The 22,168-nt window shown below is 40.6% G+C and overlaps 2 protein-coding genes across 3 annotated transcripts; both read right to left on the reverse strand.

Annotated features, from left to right (window-relative positions):
- Positions 1–711: 711 nt before the first annotated feature.
- LOC108051024 lies at positions 712–2,095 on the reverse strand. Of its 2 annotated transcripts, none has more exons than XM_017132966.1 (3): positions 1,654–2,095; positions 1,047–1,434; positions 712–977 (listed from the first exon to the last, which is right to left on the reverse strand). In XM_017132966.1, the coding sequence occupies exons 1-3, from the start codon at positions 1,936–1,938 to the stop codon at positions 835–837; spliced, it is 816 nt and encodes a 271-aa protein (XP_016988455.1). In that variant the 5' UTR covers positions 1,939–2,095; the 3' UTR covers positions 712–834. The 2 variants fall into 2 exon arrangements, with proteins under 2 accessions (XP_016988455.1, XP_016988456.1); XM_017132967.1 differs by having other exon boundaries at positions 860–994.
- Positions 2,096–19,110: 17,015 nt separating this feature from the next.
- LOC108053726 (ubiquitin-conjugating enzyme E2 N) lies at positions 19,111–19,971 on the reverse strand. The gene has a single exon (XM_017136444.2). The coding sequence runs from the start codon at positions 19,597–19,599 to the stop codon at positions 19,150–19,152; it is 450 nt and encodes a 149-aa protein (XP_016991933.1). The 5' UTR covers positions 19,600–19,971; the 3' UTR covers positions 19,111–19,149.
- Positions 19,972–22,168: the final 2,197 nt, after the last annotated feature.

A 22,168-nucleotide genomic window follows, 5' to 3' on the forward strand; every position in this document is an offset into this window, starting at 1 on the left:
GTATCACTCCTTTATTACACTACAAAAATATTAAACGGCTTATTTATTGCATACATTTTAAATTTGTTGTGCTTATTAGGTATAAAGCAAATAACAAATGACTCAAATGAAAGTTACAAATTATAGAAATACTTATATTTACTAGTTGTTTATTAAATAAAATATGTGTATAGAAAAATGTTTTTCTTATGATATATGTACATCTTAAGAAAACTATTAACTTTCATTTTATATGTAAAATCATATTCTTAACATAACTTAAAACTAAAGATGATTTTATAAATATGACGGTATTTGATTTCACATATCAATTAATAAATATACTTTTAATTTTGTGATTTTATTAACCATTTCTGAATTTCGATTTCTTTGGCTTACAATAATTTGAACAGTGCATCATCCGCTCTGTGTCACGACAGGGCAAGATTTATTTTCGGTATTCCATGGGCGACTAAAATGCGCTGTCAGCGCAGCAGTTGCTGCCATACGTCGCCATCGCATGGCTATGGCTATGGCTTTGGTTATGGCTATATGGCTATATACATTAGCTGATGGTGGTCCGGACCAGGGGACCGGACCCACAGAGCGATCGTTCCCCCTCATTGCACTTGACACCCGAAATTGATGCGCCACTGCGCCCAAGCCGGGCCACATTAATTAGGCAAAATATTGACACGCTGACGTGTGGTGTTTGCTATTGATTAACGCATCTTTTGGGTGTGGGTCGTTTTATTGGATTATTTTCAGTGGGATTATGTGGGGGGATTGCTTTGGTTTAGTTTGGATCTTTACTTGTGCATTTTGTGTATGTGTGTGGCAGGCTATAGAAAAGGCCTAGTGTATGGGCTTCTTTTTGGGCAGGTGGCGGGCAATCGGTTTGGAGGAGGAGTGCTGGGATGCCTTCTTCTTACGGCAGCCGTGGAATGGACGGGTGAGGCGAATGATCAGCTGCACGAAGGCTCCCCAACGCGCATGACCTAGGAATTAGATAATGCTTTCGTTAAGGCTACATTTAACTGTCCTTTCTACTCTTTTTTAGTTCTTACCATAGTCCTGTGCACTGCACTTCCACTTCACATCCTTTGGAGTGAATACCTCTTTTTTCTTATCCACAATCTCTGAACTGGTGACCACATTCGAGTGCAGCGATGGAGATTTCTTGACCCGGGATATCCTAACCACCTCCGGACTACGTTCCGGTACCACGAAGGAGACCTCAACGATGCCCGAGTTCGTCTTCGACGGAATACATTCTTCCGACTTGAGGCCATTAGAGCTGGCGAAACGGGCACAGCTCTCCGTGGACTTCTTGAGCAGGAACCAGGAGTGCTGAAGCACATTGCCATCCTCGATGAGCTTCTCGTAGCCATTCAGAATGCGGCGCACATCCACGTTGATCAGCTCCTCGGGAACCTCGGGCAAATCACCAAACTCCTGCATGTATAGTGAATGAAAATGTATAAATTAAACCACAATTTCTAAAAAAGTTATTTGTTAAGAAAAATGTAATTTGTTGTACCTTTCCATTAATAAAACACGATTATTGTGTCTAATTATGTCGAGATTGGGATTAATCAGTAGCACTTCTTATTTTGTAATCGAATTCTTTCAAGTTAATGGAGCTAAGCTATTTGTTTAGCTTAGTTATCCTACCTGCGAGGTCTTGCGCAGATCCTCGAAGCGGTTTATCAGCTCCTTGATGTTGAGGTTGCCCTTTGAACCCTTGGTGACCCCGCCACCCACTTCTGCACTTCCCTCCGGCTGAACGGTGGCCATGGGCTGACCGACCACCGTCTCCATGTTGGGGGAGCTCATCCGGCTGAGCATCTTGGCCGTCTGCTCCATGAAGGTCGCCTGCCGATCGCGGAGCTCCTGCAGACGCATCTTCAGCTCGTCGAGGTAGGCCAGCTGGCGGGGGGTGGGCAGCTTCGTTGCCATTGTCAATTTTGGTTGCCCACTTTCAGGACTTCTCGAACATCTGAGTGGGTGCCAAAATGCAAAATTATTGGATTTTTTTGGGTTATGGTGTTTGTTTTGTGTTGGACTTGTAGGACCTATTGTGTTCTGTAAAGATGTCAGTGGTTGAAAAGTATGATTTTAATGAGACTGATTGCTCAGTCCCCGTATACTTTGATAAACAGTTAGACCCAGATATTTTTCTAGTTTGGCCATCTTTGATTATACCGTATGCAAAATTATACTTTATAATTTATTTTCGAAAATTTGCCACACGACTGTAAAAATAAAGAATATTTATTAGCTTCAAGCTCGTCTCTAAAAGTAATGGGTCCCCAGAAAGTATGCAATATTTTCACAAACTCATGTAAGAAACCACTAACAATCTCTAGAAGATATATTCCTTTTTATATAGGAAATTCTAAAAGTAAATATCAATATTTAATACCATACTTTAGGACAAATTGTTTAATTGTAGTAAACGTTTTGTGATTGAAGTGTTTCTTTCAAAATAGTGAAATTCAACTCAAGAATTTGTTTTAATCAAGTAATAAAATATAAATTATGAAAACATCCTCAGCTCTAAAACCGATTTTTCCTAAAGAGTATCCCATAGTTGTACAGTTTTATTTTTGACCACCCCCTTTGGACATGGCCTATTACTCGTTATTTTTATGAGCCCCAAATTGAGATATCGCCTGCAATTCTGGCTGAGCTAACTAAGTTGTAACTGCCCGCTCCGCCTGAAACCGATCCCTCTCCCTCCCCCGACTTTCATCCGCCTGCGGTTGAACAATGGCGATGGGGCAAGGACACAGTGGGCGAGGGGCAACCCAGATACACCTATATATCTTCGGTTTAGCCTCTTCCTTGACTCGCCTTGCGATGCTGCGGGTGGTTGAGGTTAGTTTGGAATTTCACGGTGGAAAACGTGCCGCTGCCAACGGCTGACGCCTACAATGAGGAAAAGGGGGCGTGTCGGCCACTCTGTGACTCCCAGACTGCTGTTGATTTCCCCTTGAGGTGAGTACCTCCACCATCCGATCATTCGGCGAGTGTGCAATTGTTGTTTTCATATTTTAATGCCTTTTTGAGTTGGTAGGCGTGCCACGACACGATTCTTCTTGCCGATAAGCTGTTATTTTTATGGGCCCCCGCCGAATCGGATCGACTTGGAGTGGAGTTGGTGGTGCCCAGTGGTGCCCGGTGGTGCAGGGTGGTGCGCCGTGGTGTGCGGTGTGGGCTGGCTGCCGACTTAAAGAAGTTAAAATTATTACACCGCAATTGTCTTGATCGTTGATTTATGTGCGCTTTTGTTGTCGGCTCTCTTGGCTCACGGCTTTTTGTTATTTTTTTTTCTTTTTGGGTTTTTTTTTTTGTTTTCTTTTTGAAGTTGCCAGTTGGCCAACAGGCAAATTTGTGTGGCTGTTGATATTTATTGGGCATGGCCCGGGCATTGGCATCAATTGTGTATGCAATATGGGAAGTTGATTATGCCTCTCATTAGCCACCGTATTTTTCCTTTGTGCACGAAGTGGCGACATTCCCATGGACTTAAAGTGGTTTCTTTTTGGATCACTAGGGTCCTTATTAAATAATTTGGAAAAATACAACTTATATAAAAAGTTGGATGTCCCTCAAAGTCATAGGAAATAGGAGTATAAGACAAACCAAAGGCTATATAGGGTTTGAAATCAGTTCAGTTTGATATCGTAATCAATTTACCATTCAATAATCATTTCTTTCGCTTCCATTATATATTAGGCAAATTATGAAATAGTTTTTTAAAGAACAGATTAAGGTCCTATCCAAATTGGAGGCTTGGAAAAATGTATTATGGCAATTTGTTTAAAAAAATTCCGTTTTTGATTATAAAATCAAATATGCATGCCATAGAAATGCATTCTATTTTCCAACAAACCGAAAATCAGCCTCTTAGAAAAAGGTTTTAGCTTGGAGTATTACCCGAACTCAAACAAGATTCACAATTAATACTCATCTTTCTTGATTTGATCATGTAGATCCTTAAAATACACTGCACCCTTTGCCTTAACGATCCTTCTGGTAATCCTTCTTTCCACAACTTTTATCCACTCCCTAATTGAGTTCTTGATTTCGCGGCACTACTTCCTCCTCAACATTTTTTCGGTGAATGTCTGGCTTGTGTCATAACAGTCTGTGCAATATCATCGCCTCCTCCCTGCCAAGCCCAACCCAACCCAATCCAACCCAATCCAATCGGATCCGATCCCAGTCCCATTGTGCGACTCCAGCACGATTAAAGCCAACCGCATTCGTAGCCGCCTTCAATTGCCTGCAAACTTAATGATTTCATCTTTCATTGAATTCAAATTTGTTTCCCCATCGGGCCCCCACGATGTCCGAGTGCGATTTGCAGCTGTGCAGGGAGCACGACGTTCGGTTTGGGGTCTCCACTGTTTGAGGTCTCCAGTGTTTGGGGCTGCTGAATGTGGGCGTGCCTCCATCATACGCCCCTGGAGTTATTGTCGTTGCTCCGCACTGTTGATAGCCACCGCCGCGGACTTCGTTGGCCGAGCCTCGAAAAATAACGAATTTATTATTTATTTCACCTGACAGCCCGGCCAACAGACTCTATAAATTTCCCTAGCCACTCCGGCCCGGAATCATATTTATGGCCCCATCTGTATCTTTCTGCCGATGCGCATATGAAAACGAAATTATTGATAAGGCTTGCATAGCACCATGTATATGGCATGCCCTTATTTTTCAGCTCTGATTGAAATACCGCTTTCGTCTGGCACTGCAACAGCTTCATTTGGACAACCAAGACAAAAAAAAGGAGAAACCGAAAGGTGGAAATCAGCTGCAGCAACAAAGTTTATTGGCAACACACACAAGGAGGTAAGAATAATAAAACCTTAACCCAATATCCTGCTTATGGTCATCATTTTTATGCTGCTTCCAACGAAGAAACCAAAAAGTGGAGTTCGACCGCCTGGGCTCAGCTTATTGCAGTTGGTTGAGGTCCAGGTCCGGGGAACTTTCCCCCCAATCCCCAACATGCCGCGTATTTCATTATGAATTGCTCTTAACGATGTTCCATTTTTCATGAGCGCATTCATAAACCTTTTTCTTATTTTCGACTTGAAGCGGATTGTTGTTTGCATCTCGCCGTTTCGTTGCCGTGGAACGAAGGAGATCCTGTCTGGCGGTTTGGTTACCTCCAGCACTCCGCCGCCGCTCCGGTTAGCAAGTGAATGAATAATTGCACCAAGGTGTTGTAAGGAGAGCTCTGTCCTGCCCAGTACAGTGGTTCGTTGAAGCTGTTTTTAAGGAAAATAAAAGTAAAATATAGTACAAATTAAATATTAATTTAATATGTTTGAAATATATAATTGATTTTGACTCCCTTTCTCAATTTTTTTAATACACATGTTTCACGTTTTGGGGGAATCCTTTTAAAAATTGAAATTTCTCTGCATGTTTTATATTCTGGAAACAGTCGTATGGCTTTATTTAATATCAATATATTTTACATAACCAACTATATATATGGTTGCAAGTGTCTATTAAATATTTTTGCAGGTGGCTTTCAAATTACGAATTCCTAAGGTGATTTTGGCTTTAATTGATCAATAAATTTTAATTAAGAAAGACTGTTATTATTGCTTTTATGAATTTTTGTATATTGCAAAGCTTAAAATATTATTTATGCCATTAAAACTTTACAACAAATTGGTTTAATATTTATAAAAAATCTTTGCCAACGCTTTGTTAATTTTAAAAGCATTTATGATTGACAATTCACTGAAAAATATTTTAACTAGCTTTGGTAAAAGTAATTTTTCAAATCCCAGTTAGAGGCCCCTAGTGAGACTTTAACCCCTTGCAATGCCCTCTGTTTCCGCTTCCTCCATGCCTTTCCGTTTTGCCGAAAAGCAATTCCCTTCTACAATTCCGCGGCTCTTTGGCCAACAGTCTTGGGCTCTAAGCTACACTGAGAGATATAAATGTACTTCTTGTTTAATAGTAATAGATCTCTTAGGTAATGTGTTATATTCTTTGGTAGAAAAATATATACCAACATTAATTTGTAATTTGATTTTAAGATTCTATTAATTCCTAATGTTTTACAGAGTATTGAAGGAATTTCTGTAAATTCATTCTACCTCTTTATGTTCACGTTTTCTTGCGAAAAAGAATAGTGGCTCTTAACTTATATAACATAATATAATATACTGTAACATTAAGACCTTTATATAATTTTATTTACTATAAGTAATATTATATTACAATTATTTGTTAATGTAATAGTTATGTAAAATTAAATTTAAACCATAAGGATAGAGGGATTTAAAAAAACAATGTCCTCAAAATACGAGTTCGAAATTAGGTTTTTTTTTGTATTATTGAACAACTCTAAATTTTGGGCGGTGTGTGGAAGGGTTTCCTTGGACCGGATCGGCTCGGGCTGCTGTCAAAGGCGCAGCGGGCAGTCGTAAAATCGCGGCAAACACAATTGAAAAACGACCGGGCCGTGGGAGCGGGACGGGGCTAGGGCCAGGCGGCGGGAGCGAGAGGGGCGATGGGTGAGTGAAGGAGTGCGGCGGCAAACACTCCACACTTGTCAGCAGCGGCCTCAGCCGATTGTGCCCGGTCCAAGCCGGCACCGAGCCGCCCCCCCTTCGACGCCCCTGACTCACGCTTATGCTCACAAATCATAAATTGCCGCCTTAAAATTTATCTTCAATTTTCGAGACCCCATGTGGTGCTTAGCGAATGGTGTTTTGAAATTTATTGCTGCATTTGCAATAAATATTGTCAGTTGAGTCGGGCCAACAGAGGCAGACGAGGGGGGTGGTGGTGGTATTGGGTTGGAGCGGGATGGCCATAATGGCGGCGTTTGCTTGCTTTTTCCATGATTGCCGCTGTAACGCCTCTGCCGAAATCCCCCACATCCCCCCCCTGGCCAATCCGCCCCTGGAAATCTCCCATTCAGTTGGTTCCTTTCCGTCTCCCCTGGATTGTTTATTGTTTTCGTGCATATTAATGTACGCTGATTGCGGACCATGGTTAGCTAGAGGGGTCGTTCTGCCGCAGGGGGAATGGGGGAATCGCGGAATCCCCCCGCGTGGCAGTTAGCAGCTGCCGTGCTGTGTCCTTTCCCACCGAAACCCCCTCTGGTTACACCCCCACCGCACCACAATGATTGTTAATTTACAGCGCGAGAAATTGATTGCCATTTTGTTAAGATAGTGTGTGCGAAAGAGCGGGGATTACAGGAATTGAACTCGGGGCCGCCCGAGGGAAAGTGTTCCGCAGGGGTGTGTCCTTCAATATTTGCCGGTTAATTGTGGTTCCTTTTGTACTAACGTATTATTTATAGCACGGGCTTTGAGGGGCATAATCGGGGTGGGGCTAATTGGGGTGGAGCTCTAATGAAATCATCAAGATGGAAAGATTTGACAGCTTAGATTTAAGCTCGTTTTGCAGAGATTTATCGCAGATCTGGAATTCTTAATCTTTAAGTCTTGGGAAGTCAGTTAATATTCAAGAAAGACTTCACACTAAGTTGTTATTTATTTTTATTCCATTAACTAACAATTTTTAAAAATTTCAGGGGTCTTGAAATATCGGTTGTAGTACTTAGATTTGGAATCTAAGCGAATTTTCATTTCTTTTGTTTTAAATTTAGATTTCTGTATATGTCCGTTTTTGATATTTTCCTGTGCAAAGTCACATTTATTGCCGTCTATATTTTTCTACTTTTGTATTTTGCTATGATTTGGAACACAGTAAATTTTTAGCCTCGATCCGTAAATCAAGAGGTCATATTTTCTGCAACATGGCTTACTAAGATATTTCGGATACGTTTGCTCTGTACTTTCGCTTAGCACACAGTGAATGTAGGTAAGCTCGGAAAGCTTCGACGACTCGTTGGACGTCAGGCGGCATTGGCAGACCCATCAATCAATTCACACAGAGCCCAGACACGGACACTCGAAACGTAAGCCTCGTAACTCGGGCGCTGCCTATCGAGTCCGAAAGAATGGAATAACTTTCCTCCCGCCCCCGAACTTCCTGTCACCACAATTTGTTTGCACTGCTGTCAAGCGTCGATGACTCTCTCCGTCTTCCTCCGACCCCCCTCCCATTCTGCAGCCTTGTAAAAAGCGAAGCGGGACAACAAGTGCACCGGGAAAAATTGGTTCATTTTACACAAAAAAGAATCCAACTTTTTAATACTAAGCAATGGGGTTTTACATTTGCTAGCCATCCCAGGATATATAGTCTTTTACTTTTGAGGTGATGGAAGACATATAATATATTAAGAAATAACCATTTTAATAACACATCAGATTTCAATTTCCAAAACTGTTTTTTTTTCGCTGTTAAGGGAATATTTAATCTGCAATCTTTTAAAAAGCTTGTCTTTCGAGAGTATTCCCATTTTATATTTTTAACGAAGTATGTGAATATTATTTCCAGTGCAGTTACAGGCAGGCCGTGCACAAAACCCATCGATTCGAGCATGTGACAGGCATCAGGCAGAGCTCATCAATCTCATGTCGGTCCAAACAAAATATGCAATATGTTCACATTGCGGTAGGGAGAAACCTCAACACGAAAGGCGAAAGCATCGATAACAGGGTTTGCGAGGGAGCGGCAAAAGTGAGATATACAAACAAAAATTAGAACTCTACCGAACCCCTTCTTTTTCCTGCGGCCTAACCGCATTCAGTAAATACTGAATACGGGGCGAAACAAAACCGAAAAAAATTAGAGAGTATGTGTTGACAGCAGTCATCAATCAAGTGACACAGCTTTTGACATGTCAAATGAACGAGCGAGCGCATAAATTACAATGCCAGCAACCATTTATTCGACCCCGAAAGTTACAGACTCGGAGATAGTGATTGTTGGGCTAGGGGCCTCCAGTAGCCGATATATGTATGGGAAAACGTAAACGTAAACACGCTGGCAATTGGAAAACCGATTTCATCAGGGGGATGTGCGGCGTGTTAAATGTCATTACACTTATCGATAAGATTGATAAGTGTAAACGGTTTTGCGTGTCGCTGCTTTTTCTGAGTCATGAGCTGCACAACAGAAGCGCCGCATTTAATCACTCCGCAACTGACTCCCAGATACTCGTTTACTCGGATACTGGGATAATCAAATACCCGCACTCACACCTCTCCGCGGGGCCATCAGTCTCGGGCCAGACAATCTGTCAAACAGTCACGCTGACAGGCATTTCCACTTAAAACAATGCCAAACAGCAACAGCTGCGGAAAAACTCCTCATTTCACTCTCCACACTACGCTGTAATTTATCCGGATTCGACTTTGGGATGTGGGAAAGTCGCTGAGCCGGCAAAACATTCAAGATTGTGTTCATCCGCCGGAGAGTACTTAACTCGTTAGTTTCGAACTCGAGCTGATTGACTTTATTACCACATAATTCATTTAACCCGTTCCGATTACTTAAGATATTTAATTAGAACACAGAGTATGCTTTTGGTACAACCACTAAATATTTTAGGAAAATTTAAATCATTTACTAAAATAGGTATATTATTGGTTTCTCTGTAACCCCATCAGAAAACAGACGTTGTACTTAATCATTCTTTAAATGTAAAAGACCTCCAATTTTAGGGGAATACTACAAATTATGGATATAAGAAAAATGTATTCATTAATGTTTACAAATGTTTTAAGGCATGCTTTAATTAAAGTCATAGAAAATGTAAACAATAATGAAAGAAATTAAAATTAAACCAATATTATAAGTAAATAATGTTCTTTTAAGTTTCTTCAATTATAAGATGTTATAAGTGAACTATTTATAAGGCTATAATCTCACTGAATAAGATCAACAAATATATATATGCATTTTTTATTCCTTGGTCATTTGTTTATTCCCCCAAAATACCTTTATAAAATATGTGCTCCTTTTCTCGATCACGTATTTACGCACCTCTGAGGCAATCTGTTCACACGGTTAAACAAAATTGTTAACTGGGGAACTCAGCCATGGGATAAAATGCATAATAAAAGCAAGAGTTGGCAACAGTTTGGAGTTTGCTTTTCACTTTTCGCATTGTTTCCGCCGTGACAGATTTTACTTTTTGGCGGAGTGGAGCGGAGTGTGTGCCGTGTGTCGATGGGTGTGTGTGCCGCTGGCAGTGACAAATCCTTTAGCGTTATTTGCGCATGTCGACACTTTGACAGGCGCCGACACATGCGAGTCGCTCCACGTACGCAGTCGTCCAAAGCCCCTATCATATTTCTTTGGGTCTCAGTGGATTCCCTTTGTTGGCGTCGCTTCCTGTCTGCCCAGCTTGCGGCAAAGTTTTTAATAAATTTGCGTCGTTTTCAGTGTTTTTTTTTTGTTTTCTGGTTTTTGTGTTTCTCGCTTGCGGGTGAGCGAAATCCACCGAAAACATTTATTTCAATTTTCCCCTCATGTCGGACTGGCAGCGCAACATGAGAAAGGAAAATTGCTGCTGCCAGAGTACTTTACAAATTTGTTTCCGTCTCAAGCGCGCCGACAGGCGAGGAGCGTTGACAGCTGTCAGTGGAGCCGGCTCTTGAGCCGCAGCCAAAAAATATTGACAGTTATCGTACGTCACATGCAAATCAAGTCGGACGCGGTGCAGTCGTGCGACATGTTTACCGTTGCCTCTGCGCCAAATTGGAAAATGTTTGTCTCTTTGCCTCTGCAATCTATTTGAAGATTGTGGTTCACTAAGCAGCACCTTTAAATTCACTCAAATTCACATATAGGCTATGTTTTTCCAACATTTTTGATATATTTTGTGTATAAGGTACCAATGTAATAGTTTACCATTACTTTATTTATACTAAAAGCAAAATTTTTTTTAAAATCGATTTTTAAAAATATGCAACGATGTTCAAGCATTTACCTAAAATTTCTACGAGCAAAAGGTATAAAAATAAAAAAAACTGTCGAAATGTTCGAAAAATTCATTGTTTGCCAAAATGAAACGCATCGAAACGAATTGAAATGAGAAAATCCTTTGCAATTAAGAACTGTCAACGGTCTTTTGTACACACAACATTCTTGGAATTGCTGGCGAATTCCCCAACACTCATTTGATTTACGATTTACTGCACCGTGTTGAAAGTAATTTGGCGCTCGATTTTCTTTTCCGAATTTCCCTGCCGTTCGCTCATGCCATTCGCCTTGACTGTTCGCCGGGCTGTTTGTTGGCTGTCTGGGCTCTGACATGTTGGCATCTCTTTGTAATTGATTAGCCAGCGGGGTTATTCACTGACACTGCACGTCGAATCCAATGAGACCAGTCTCCGCTCAAGGGGAGATCACTTCGAGAGTTTTCGGGGCGTGAGTCCGTGTGTGATGGATGGCACCGATCGTTAAAATCAATTGATCAAGCAACACTTTTATGGACTCGACGAGGACACGAATCGTTAAGAGAACAATTTAAAGCTAATAGGCGGTATATAATATGTATTTGAACCACAAATCAAGACTATCTAGGTACATTTAGAGGAAAAACATGTTTATCGCAAAAAACAATAAAATAGTTTAGTGAGTTCACACAAGATTTGTAATTTCAAAATCAATATCTGCCAAAATTATGGTGCAGTTATCAACTAAAAATTTATTTGCAAAAAGTAAATTTTTTTATTTTAAATAAACATAAAAAACATTGGTCATATTTTTGAAGTATTATATCTTCGCCGAAAAAATACACTTGAGTTTCAGTTATTTGATCAGAACTCTGGCAAATAAGGGCAAAATGTTGGATTGTCATGTATCGTTAAATTCGTTATAAAATTTTCAATCGATTGTCGGAAATCACTCCTTTATTTCGCTATAAACTTATCATCAAAATTATAATACCTTTTGAAATAATTATTATTTTATTATGACATCGAATCAGTGAACACGTTAGAAAAACTCGGTTTATTAAATTTCTACATAGAAAACTCGCTTGCCATTAAAATCATTTGTCAAATCCATATATTCGATGCCACATATCACGAACATATATTTGCTTCTAGATTTAATCGTGATCAAATAGCAAAACAATTGCCTTGTTTGTGCTGGAATTATGGGCAGGTCTCCCTCATCCGTTCTCTTATCTCAGCCAATGTTGATGTTAGATTGCCGCATTCCGCTCACCAAATGATCGATGAGGGACCATAAAGCTGCCAAAGTGTAATTCCAGTAGGCGCCGCATTGGAGAGTGGGCGACTGCACTTAACTATGCAGTATCTATAAATCCCATTCGACCATGTTTATCTTGTGGATATAGTGGTAGATAAGCGGCGAGTAAGCCCAGTGATTTACAATGCTGGCCTGCTGCCATCAATCAAAACCGGAAACGTCAGATCGTCGCCTTAAATTATGATCGCTCTCTCCCTGGAGATAACCCACCTCGGTTCGTTTATGCCCCCAGCACGGCATCGATCAATAATTCGCCGCTTATCGGGAATGCAATTTATAATACAAAATGGCAGTCGAAAGCCGCTCGAGAAAAAGGGACCATAATTAATATTTAAAAGCGGCTCCAGTACTCTGCCCCCGGCTCCCCATTTCCTGCCCCATCTGGTGTGCTCTCCTGTTCCAATCAGATAACATTAGCACGTCACATCACACAGCGTGCAAAAATTATTATTCATTGAATTTGTGATAAATGTGACAGGCCCAACAGCACTCCGAGGGGTCTCAACAATGCCGATGCCGACCGACCAAAAGACCGAAAGACCGACCGTCCTGCCTGCATTTCCAGACCAGGCCAATACGGGCCAAGACCGGACCCGGACCGACCATACCAATGCCGCATCGAAGCTGTCAAAAATTTTTTGCAAAAAGATATTATCTGGTATGGATGCGAAGGACCAGCACTGACGATGACGGACCCTTTCTGCGAGTCAGTGATGGCAAATTGGCCTTATTCCAGCGGGATTCGTCCTGATCTCTAATTTATTAATTCATTCCGTTTTTTTAAATATTTCTTTTCTAGTTTAAAGCCTGAGTTTAAGCTATTTCTAAAATAATACAATCATTATATTATTTTATTGTTATAAAATAATTTTCTTAATCAATTCCTGATGTTAAAATACTACTGTGGCTAGTGTTCAAGAAGTATACACATTTGTATCACACTCATTAGCTTCTAGCTTATTATTTTAGCCTCTTTTTTAATTTTGCGTACACACAAGCAAATACATTTTTTATAATTTTTTCAACTTATAACTTAATATAATTTAAATTATAAAAATATTCTCTTTATAAAGTAAGACTTTGGCATCACTGGCCTGTGTGTGTGTGCTCCGGGCTCATCAATAATGAGGCGACGAGGATGTGGCTCTGCTCATCGGCATCGTTGCTGATGATGGTGATGACCATGATCGATGATTGACCTGTTTTTGTTTTGCCCATCTTTAGAGTGACGATTGCCGGCGAGTCTTCCTCTGGCTCCGACCACACCCATTGACAGGCATGTGCAATGTGCAATTATTTGCGGAGAATCACCGCGGCAACAGCAGCAACAACAGGGGGAGTACTCAAATGGAATTGCCACATTGATTGATGTGCTCAATAAATTGCACGACGAGCATCAACTGTTTCTGCAGTCTGCCACTGGGAATGTGGCATGTGATAAGGCCAATGGAAGGTGACAAGAAAGCAAAGCTGCCGAGCCTTTAAATGTCCAATTGCCGTCGACACAATGGGATCAAGAAAAAGATTGAGCAAAGCAAAAAATAAATAGACGAGCGGTCAGAAAATACTCGTATATCAATTAATAATCATTTGCACGATATATTTTAAAGCTTCAATGATTGTTCTAACCAACATGCAAAATAAATCAAATTTATTTTCTTATTCAAAATCTAAAAACATCGAAAAACCTTCTTTGAACTTTACTTTTCAAAAAGAATGCATGGTATTTAATTGTGCACTTTATTATTTACTTTTGAAATGTAATATCTTTCTAATTTGATTATGTTAACTCAAACAAATGTGCTGACATTTTATAAGGCGGCATATTGTCGTTGATTATTCGCATATGCCATGGGGATCTTAGTCCCCAGTGGAATGCCTTTCAACGCGTGAATCATTGGCAAGGCCCCACAGAAGGCCCATTCAACCAGCCCGCTGGCAAAGTTCGAGGAACATTTTAATTATGGTTTTTAATTTCACGGCCCATATGGCGGGCTGTCAGGTGATTTCCCCTGAAATATGCGCAGAACTCACATCTATCAAGAACGCTTGGGTGGAGGTACTGCCGGGCGAAGAATGCGCACTGAGCGGTGAAATATTTCACTCTATTTCTGTTTTCGTCTTTCAGAATGAAATTAAGTGTTAATCTCATTTGATTTGTCATTTTCACATGACGTGATTTGGCGGCCTTCGCGCTCTTGCATTAAAAGCGATCGCTCTGGGCCGTGATGTATGGGAAACAAATGTTTCTCTGACACATTTATTTGTTTAATGAGACGTTGAATAATTAGTTGGATATGGCACAAGCGCAAGAAAATACAACTGAGCACAAAGGCGAAAACACACAACTCGAATAGATGTGGATTTCCATCCTCATTCGGCCCCGCTCACACCCCCGCAAAACATCAGTTGGCACAGCAATTTATAAATTATGATTGACGACTCTGTGTGCGGAATTGTGTGACCCATAGCAGTTAGCCCCTTCCCTGCCCCCTCCTCCGCCCCCTGGCTCCATCATGTGAGACTCGACTGACATTTTTCTATATAGTTTTTGCCCTGGCCTCGGTCATTATGGCTGACAGCGCGCCTTCAAAATGATGAGTTTAGATTGATGGCCGCACATCACTCAGCGAGATGGCAGCCACACCGAGCGAAGACGAAAAGCTGAGTGGGCTGAGCGAAGTCAAAATACCCTCACTTAAGGACTGCCTACAGGTCCTTGGAAAGGGGATCTTTTAAGTACACAAAAAAAAATAGCATACATCTTTTTCCATAGTAATGTTAATTGAATGCCTTTAAGACACAAATATTCCTTTTTCATAAAAAAGAAATTAAATAGGTTTGCTTAACTCAAAAAATATTCGACATTCCTTCCACAACTAAATTTATACATTTTTTTAAGTTCTTGGACAGGTTCAATTTAAATAAACTTACTAAGTAAAAGTTAAAAGTATAAATTAAACAACAACTATGATTGAAGGTCCTAATGTTAAAATGCTGTTTAATAAGTTAAATCTGAATTGTTTTGATCAAAAAAATATTTAATAATTTTTTTAAGAACAATGTCTACTTTTGAATTGCATTGTCTTACACTTTAACGACAACACATTTAATTCAGTTGATGAAGCATAAGATTTTCCTTTTCTTCATTCAAAAGCGTTAATTTAAATTGCCCACTTGGTTTTGGAAACTGTCCCTAGAATTTAGAGAAATAAACCCAATACGATTGCAGATTCTCCCTGTGGTTGCGGGCTCAAATCCTCATGCTCCCCTGCTTCGCCTGTTGACATGTCACTAATTTCGGAATCGCTAATCTGATTTTGCTGGAAATTTGATTTTCGCTGCGAACTAGCCCCGGGGACAGTCCCCCTTTCGAAACCATGGCGATGATTGATGTGTTTGGCATATGAAAAACCCAGCCGAAGACAAAAACCCTTTTTCAAAACATATTCTATGTCACTTTGCCGGATGAGAGGAGAAATGTATTAATCATCCGTGGCAAAGCCAGGCGAGTGGAGGTGATAAATTAAGTTTGAAGACGATTGGGAAATGTCTGTCGAGTAATTAGTGAACTGAGCCGGGTCTGGATTGGGGTCTTCCCAGATCGCAGAGCTCAAAACCGACGATGCCTAGGAGGCGGCGGCCTAAGAGAGCAATAATGATGTGCCTGACAGAAGAAATGCAAGAGACCGAAATTAAATATGATAAAAGACCCACACAGTCTGTTGCCATAATTAAGTATGACATGCAAAAGTATGAATTATCACTGAAATGTCAAAGTGTCACAGCTGCCATCAGGCGGCGATGGAGATGGAGATGGAGAATCTGGCGGAAGGCATAAATAAAGCCGGCGTAGAGAGTGCAAGAAGCCGACAACGAACGCCGCGTGTGGGATTAACTGACTTGAAAATTTATGATATGAAAAATTACTTTAGCCCGGCGCACACACAAAACTGAAACTGCAAAAGATGCAGAGAGCTGGGCGGGATACGGCTACAGATACAGATACAGATACAAAGATACAAATACACAAATACACAAAGAGAGATGTTTATTTTGTATTTTATTCGTTGTCTCCCATTGAGCATCGCATCGCATCGCATCGAGAAATTTGTGGCCCGAACAAATTTCCCAAAGTCTGTGTTGAAAAATTAATGTGCACAACTGTCAGTGCAGTGACAGAGATGCGATGTGAATGGGGTTCATATTCGGATGCGGATCGGAACGGGGCGTGAGGGTTGCTGTTGTGAAAGCTCTTGATAAATGATTTTGAAATGTGACAAAATGCTTACGAGCGGGATTAACGGGGACGAGACGACGACGGCCCAAGGATTGTTTGCCCTGGCTACGAAAAAGAGTTATTTGCCGTCTGAGGGACCAGCAAAGTTTGTTTTGTGCCAGCGGAATCAGATGGGATTATAGAGATTTGCTCAAATGAAGTTGTAACAGAAGTGGATGCTCAGATAAGTAAAGGGAAGGTGGGTGTCCTTTGCGAGACGAATATAATCCGTCCTTCAATAAAAATCAAATAAAATGAGATTTGTTTTGTTAGCATTCTGTGCAAATCGATAGTGTACTTTTGTCATTTTATTTTATTTCTATCAGCTGAATCGGATATATATAAAATATCCATTTCCGATTATGATTTATGTTATAAGCATAGTGCACAGAATTTTGAATATTAAAGGAAAATAGTCAATATAATAATCACACAATCCGTTCATTTGATTTAGTAATAAAAACATTATTAGTAGATTTTTAAAAACTGAACGAGAGTTGACCATTTAATTAATTATTATTTGCAATATGAAATAAAACATAATCACAATACTGTTGCCATTACAAATGATACATAACTGGTAATAGCATTTTTAATTATATATATATTCTTAACAATTGGAATAATGGAAGCGTGTAAATTTTAGTTAATATTTTCTTTAGTTGCAACCGTCAAGTATTTTAGAGAATTATTTTATAATTTCTGACATACATTAAACATGCATTCATGCATTTAACAATTAGTAAAATCAAAGTGCCGAAAATTGCAGTTTCCAAGACTTTAACTATTTTAAAGATTTATTTTTAAAATTGGCCCCTACCTTATTTCCTTATATAAATACCACTCATAATTTATATCGGCTTTCCTTTTCATTTGGCCATAGCTCATCAAGGCATCCATCAAGCGCTGTCGAGACATTACAAAAGACTCCGAATCAAAGACGCCACGAGGTTACCCCTGTGGTTACCCCAGAGATTTCGAGTTCCGACGTAGACATCAACAATCACTTGATCGGTGATCGGTGATCGCCGATCGACGCCTTTTGGCGGTTCCATGCCATCCATCTTGTTAGTTTTGACGCATCTGTAAGTGGCGGCGACAAAGTCGGAAAGTGAAATGCAAAGCCAGAGATCCCCATCCCACACCAGATCGATGGCCCGATCGCATCGGGGCCAAGACATCATCAGTCAAGTGGCGCGACTGCGTCCGTGGCCGGGTCAATTCGCGTGACAGCTCCAGCGCTCTTGATTTATGCGCCAGACACTTGAGTTTGAGTAACCCTCGAGATAATCGTCGAATGCCCCGCCAGGGCGCACACTATTCATCATATAATTAAGCAAATCGATAATGTTATTACACTGTCTATAAATCAGACACCGCTAGATCGCAGCTCCTCTGATAAATTGAGCTTAGAGTGTGGCAGGTGTCTCGACGGGTCTGTTCAAAAGTGGCAAGTACTTGGGCCACATTTGACACGACGGCAAACACAGATATAACCCCAAGGTAGCGCCTCAAATGCGGGTCTAGGCTCCCAAATGATTGGAAAATACGATGCCATTCAGTTAATTGAAAGCCCATATCAATATATTTAAATGCCAGGTATTATAATGATTGGGGGTATGCACGAATCGTTAGATGGCCTAAGCAGCTCTATTTGATGCTCATTAAATTTGTTGTATTAAAACCTATTTCTTCAAAAAAATTCAAAATGGCGTTAGACTTAGAAAATTTGACGTAAACAATGAGCCAATTTAATTAGTAGAGGTAGTAAAAAAAAATTATTTTTTCCTAAAATATGTGGACTGAGCATTCATTTTAAAGGTAATATTTCCTAAATGTTAGGAGTTTGTTTTGTTTTTGGGTGTGTAGCTATAAAAGAAAATACTATTATTAATTTAGTAAATCAAAAGGTATAGTTTTCTTGTGCGTTAGGTTATCCTTTGACTAAAGGGTATTTCGCAGTCGGTACAAGCCACTTTCAGCTTTCTTTGTTCGGGGGCGATTAAGCGAAAGCGCCACTCCCTAACCTCCCAGCAGAGTCCACTTTCCGTTCCAGGCACCCCATATAAATCAATTAATTTAAACTGTCAGGCAGCTGTCAAATTGTGTTGCTACCGGGAGCGTTTTTCGTTTCGCTTTTGACTCGCTTGGGTTTTGTTTTGTTTTGGTTGGGTTGGGTTTGAGTTTCAGTTTGAGTTTCGGTTCGAGTTTGAGTTTGCCTGGGTTCTCGAGGTGCGGGAGAAGTCCGGTGAAGTGAAGAGACTTTGGGTACGGCGACATGTCGAGATTTACGAGTGATTGACGACTTCATGTGTCATTAAATACCGTTAGCAGTCGCTTTTGTATGGGGCACACTGGACCGGAGTCATTTTTCATGCCACGTCGCTCGTGTTTAGTGAAAGTCGCCGCGATGCCTTATTTGTTGCTGCGGCACTTGTGGCCGAACATGGTTGTATCCGTGTGTGATTAGTTGCAATTAGACATCCCGCCGCGGGGGCGACAATTACTCTCTGACACAAATTAGGTAATGCCGCGTTTCAAAGCTTAATTCAGTTAAGACGACAGCCAGCCAGTCTAATTACAAAATTAGACTCTAAGGCACGCAGAAAAATAATAAATTCAATTCTAAAATTGTAAATAAAAAACAAATGTTGTATAATTTATTTTTTCAAATGTATTTTATTTGGTTTATTTCCTTTTCTAGGAAATCATCTTCAGTTGGCATACTTTAGGGTCCAGTCCCGAGCATTTTGAATAGCCGCCACCTCATCTTCCTTCCACAACTCGGCCACATCGTTGGCCAGTGGATCGTCTGGATTTGGAGCACTCAACAGGGCCTGGATCGAAAGCAGTATGGTGCGGATCTGAAGCGCCGGACTCCATTTGTCCTTCAGCACATCCAAGCAAATGCGACCCAAGCGATCGATATTGGGATGATAGATCTTCGTCAAGAACCGAACATTTGGCGCCTTCATGGGATAGTCTTCGGGCAGGAACAATTCCAGTCGGAAAACTCCGCCCTCAAAGGGCGAGTCTCTTGGGCCACTCACAAGAACACGGAAGTAACGGGCATTATTCTCATCCGGGATGGCACTTATCCCTGGAACTGGATCCTCCAGAAGGCGTTGCGTCTCCTTGATAATTCGACGGGACAGTCCGGACATTTTCGCTATATAAATCTTTATTTTAAAATGAATTGTGTTGTCAGGATATTTTTATTTATTTCTTATTGTGACTTTTGAATTTGTATTTTCTGAAATTTCTGTCAAACTTACTGTCCTACTTGATTTACTAATTTCTTCCTTCAACTGAAATGTTGCGCAATATAATTCCTTAGCTGACCTGCCATTCAATCAACTAAGCTGATGTGATTACCCGAATCATCTCAATAAGAGCGAATCAAACGTTCAATTCCCTTACATTTGCAATTATCGCTCTGCGGGCCAAATTGAAATTGACTCGAGACTTTCGACCCCCTCTACACCCCCATTCCCCATACGCAACAATAAAACCGAACCACATTCCCATCCAGCCATCCTTGCGTCCTCCTGAAATCCCGGGTGAACTGGCAATGTTAACTGGCACTCAACTAGCAGCTTATTAGCAAACTTTCCTATTGGATTATATAGTTGAATATTATAATAATCGAGTTAGGTTCGTGTAAGTGGGTGCTCCGCTGCCCCCGCAATCCGGGGCATGGCTTTGGGGCATGGTTAGCAGTCAGCTTTCATGCACAATTTCCGTTTTCATGGCTCCGGGCATGAAAATAAGCCCACAGTTTACGAGACGACGACGACGACGAGCCCGGGTATGCGTCTCATGTTGGTGTAACAAAAAGTGGGCAACTTTTTAGAGCGACGAGGAAATACTTTGCTAAATTGCCAGGGCAGTGGCGGTGGCATCCACATCCACATACCCATCCCCATCCTTTGGGCCTGCCCTTGTGGAATGGCTACAAAAACCAATAACAGGACGTAATACACTCATGTGTGCGAGTTGGGGGGATTCCAACTTTTACAAATCGTTAGCATTTCGCACGTTTATTGAGTTGTTTTTGTATGTAAATTGGTTGCATAACTTTTGCCATGGAAAGTGTCGAGTGGCCGGAATGGCAACACGAAAGCAACCTAACCCTTTCAGTGCTCCCGCACTATTCAACACTGGATTATTGTCTGTAGATTTTCAGATACGCAAACGAACATTCCCTGCCCATCTGAATGTCCTCATGTGCATAAACTTTGATTCCACTTTGAATGCGCCAGCGCATGCTAAACACGTTGGAATCCTTTGGTTGGGAGATTCGAAGGTAAGATACCCTCTAAAGGGACATATACTTCGCTTTCTAATACTAAGAAACATACTGGATATTAGTATTTTAAAAGTATATTTCTTTAGTACGTATGTATATCTCACTTAAGTTCAAAAACTTAAAAATGGACTCATTATAGTTGATGCCCAATACTTATTACTAAATATTCTTCTCACTTTATAGTTTTTATATGAATAAAGAATATTAATCAGGTCATTTTCCCCAGAATTACCTGTTCATCCTCTTGGTTTCCACAATAATAACTTGTATAAAGCTCAATATACCCTCATCATGACCAGCTACTGTGCATAAAAAGTTTAAGCTATTTGCGTATCTCGCAAGCGGAAGGCTTTTCCTAGTGGGAAAATGAAGGGAAAGGTCGTTTTGTCTGTGGTTGTTGGTTTGGTGTCGCTTTGGTTTGGTGGTGCATATTTGTCGTTTGCGGTTTTCAGCTGCAAATATTATAGCAAATTGAACTGTAAATAGTTTTTATTGCCCTTTAGCCGCAGAGCCGGAGTCAAACAGTGTCGAGTCGAGAATATGCCGGGATGAAGTGCAGCATAGCTTTGTTTTTGTTTTCCAACTATATCGGGGCACAGTTTGTCGGAAATTCCATTTTCTGGCCAGCCCAGAAAAGGCCACAGAATGAAGTTGTGGAAATGCACAAAGATTAACTCGGAGAAATGCCACAGAAAGCAATGCACTTAATTCGCGACAACGCTTCAAGCGATACTGTGGATTAGATTTAAATAATTCAGATTAGTTACGTTTTCGCCTCTAAAGAGAAGGTGATTTTTTCTTAGGTATTAGGTAATTTGGTACTCCTATAATCAATAAGAGTTTTTAATGGTTTTTATGTTTAAGTACCCTATTGTATCTTAAGCAAACAAATTACAAACAAATTCAAATTGAATTACCATTGTTTGGGTATTTTAAAGCAACTTCAGTTGCTGTGTTTCGTTAAAACGAATTGGGCGTTTTTCCCTTCCATTGTTTCAATTATTTAAATTATGCAGCATGTATTCACTTAAATTTGAGCACACCCCAGCAACGAATTGCCACCTCTGACACCAACCCAACAGAAATCAAACAACGGCGGCGACACCCCCTCAGCGGATGATTAATGGCTAGCAAATTAATATGAAATTCCGCTGGCTGACTCGAGAGCCGATGTCGTCGTCATCCTCGCAGAACACGAAACTAATAATTTGTGTGCCGTAATTTGCATAGATATATCATTATTATTATATTTCTTTCCTTTATTTCGTACACGCCTCGCATTTTCATCAATCAATCGGTGTGCAGGACAGGCGGGGGAATGACATGACATGAAAAATATGTTTGCCAGTCGATGGAAAAATTATAATTTATAAAAATTTTAAGAGCACTGCAACGTGCGCCACTCGCGCCATCAATCAAAAAAT

The sequence above is a fragment of the Drosophila rhopaloa genome, unplaced genomic scaffold (genome assembly GCF_018152115.1).
Source record: "Drosophila rhopaloa isolate 14029-0021.01 unplaced genomic scaffold, ASM1815211v1 contig_2, whole genome shotgun sequence".
Lineage (NCBI taxonomy): Eukaryota > Metazoa > Arthropoda > Insecta > Diptera > Drosophilidae > Drosophila > Drosophila rhopaloa.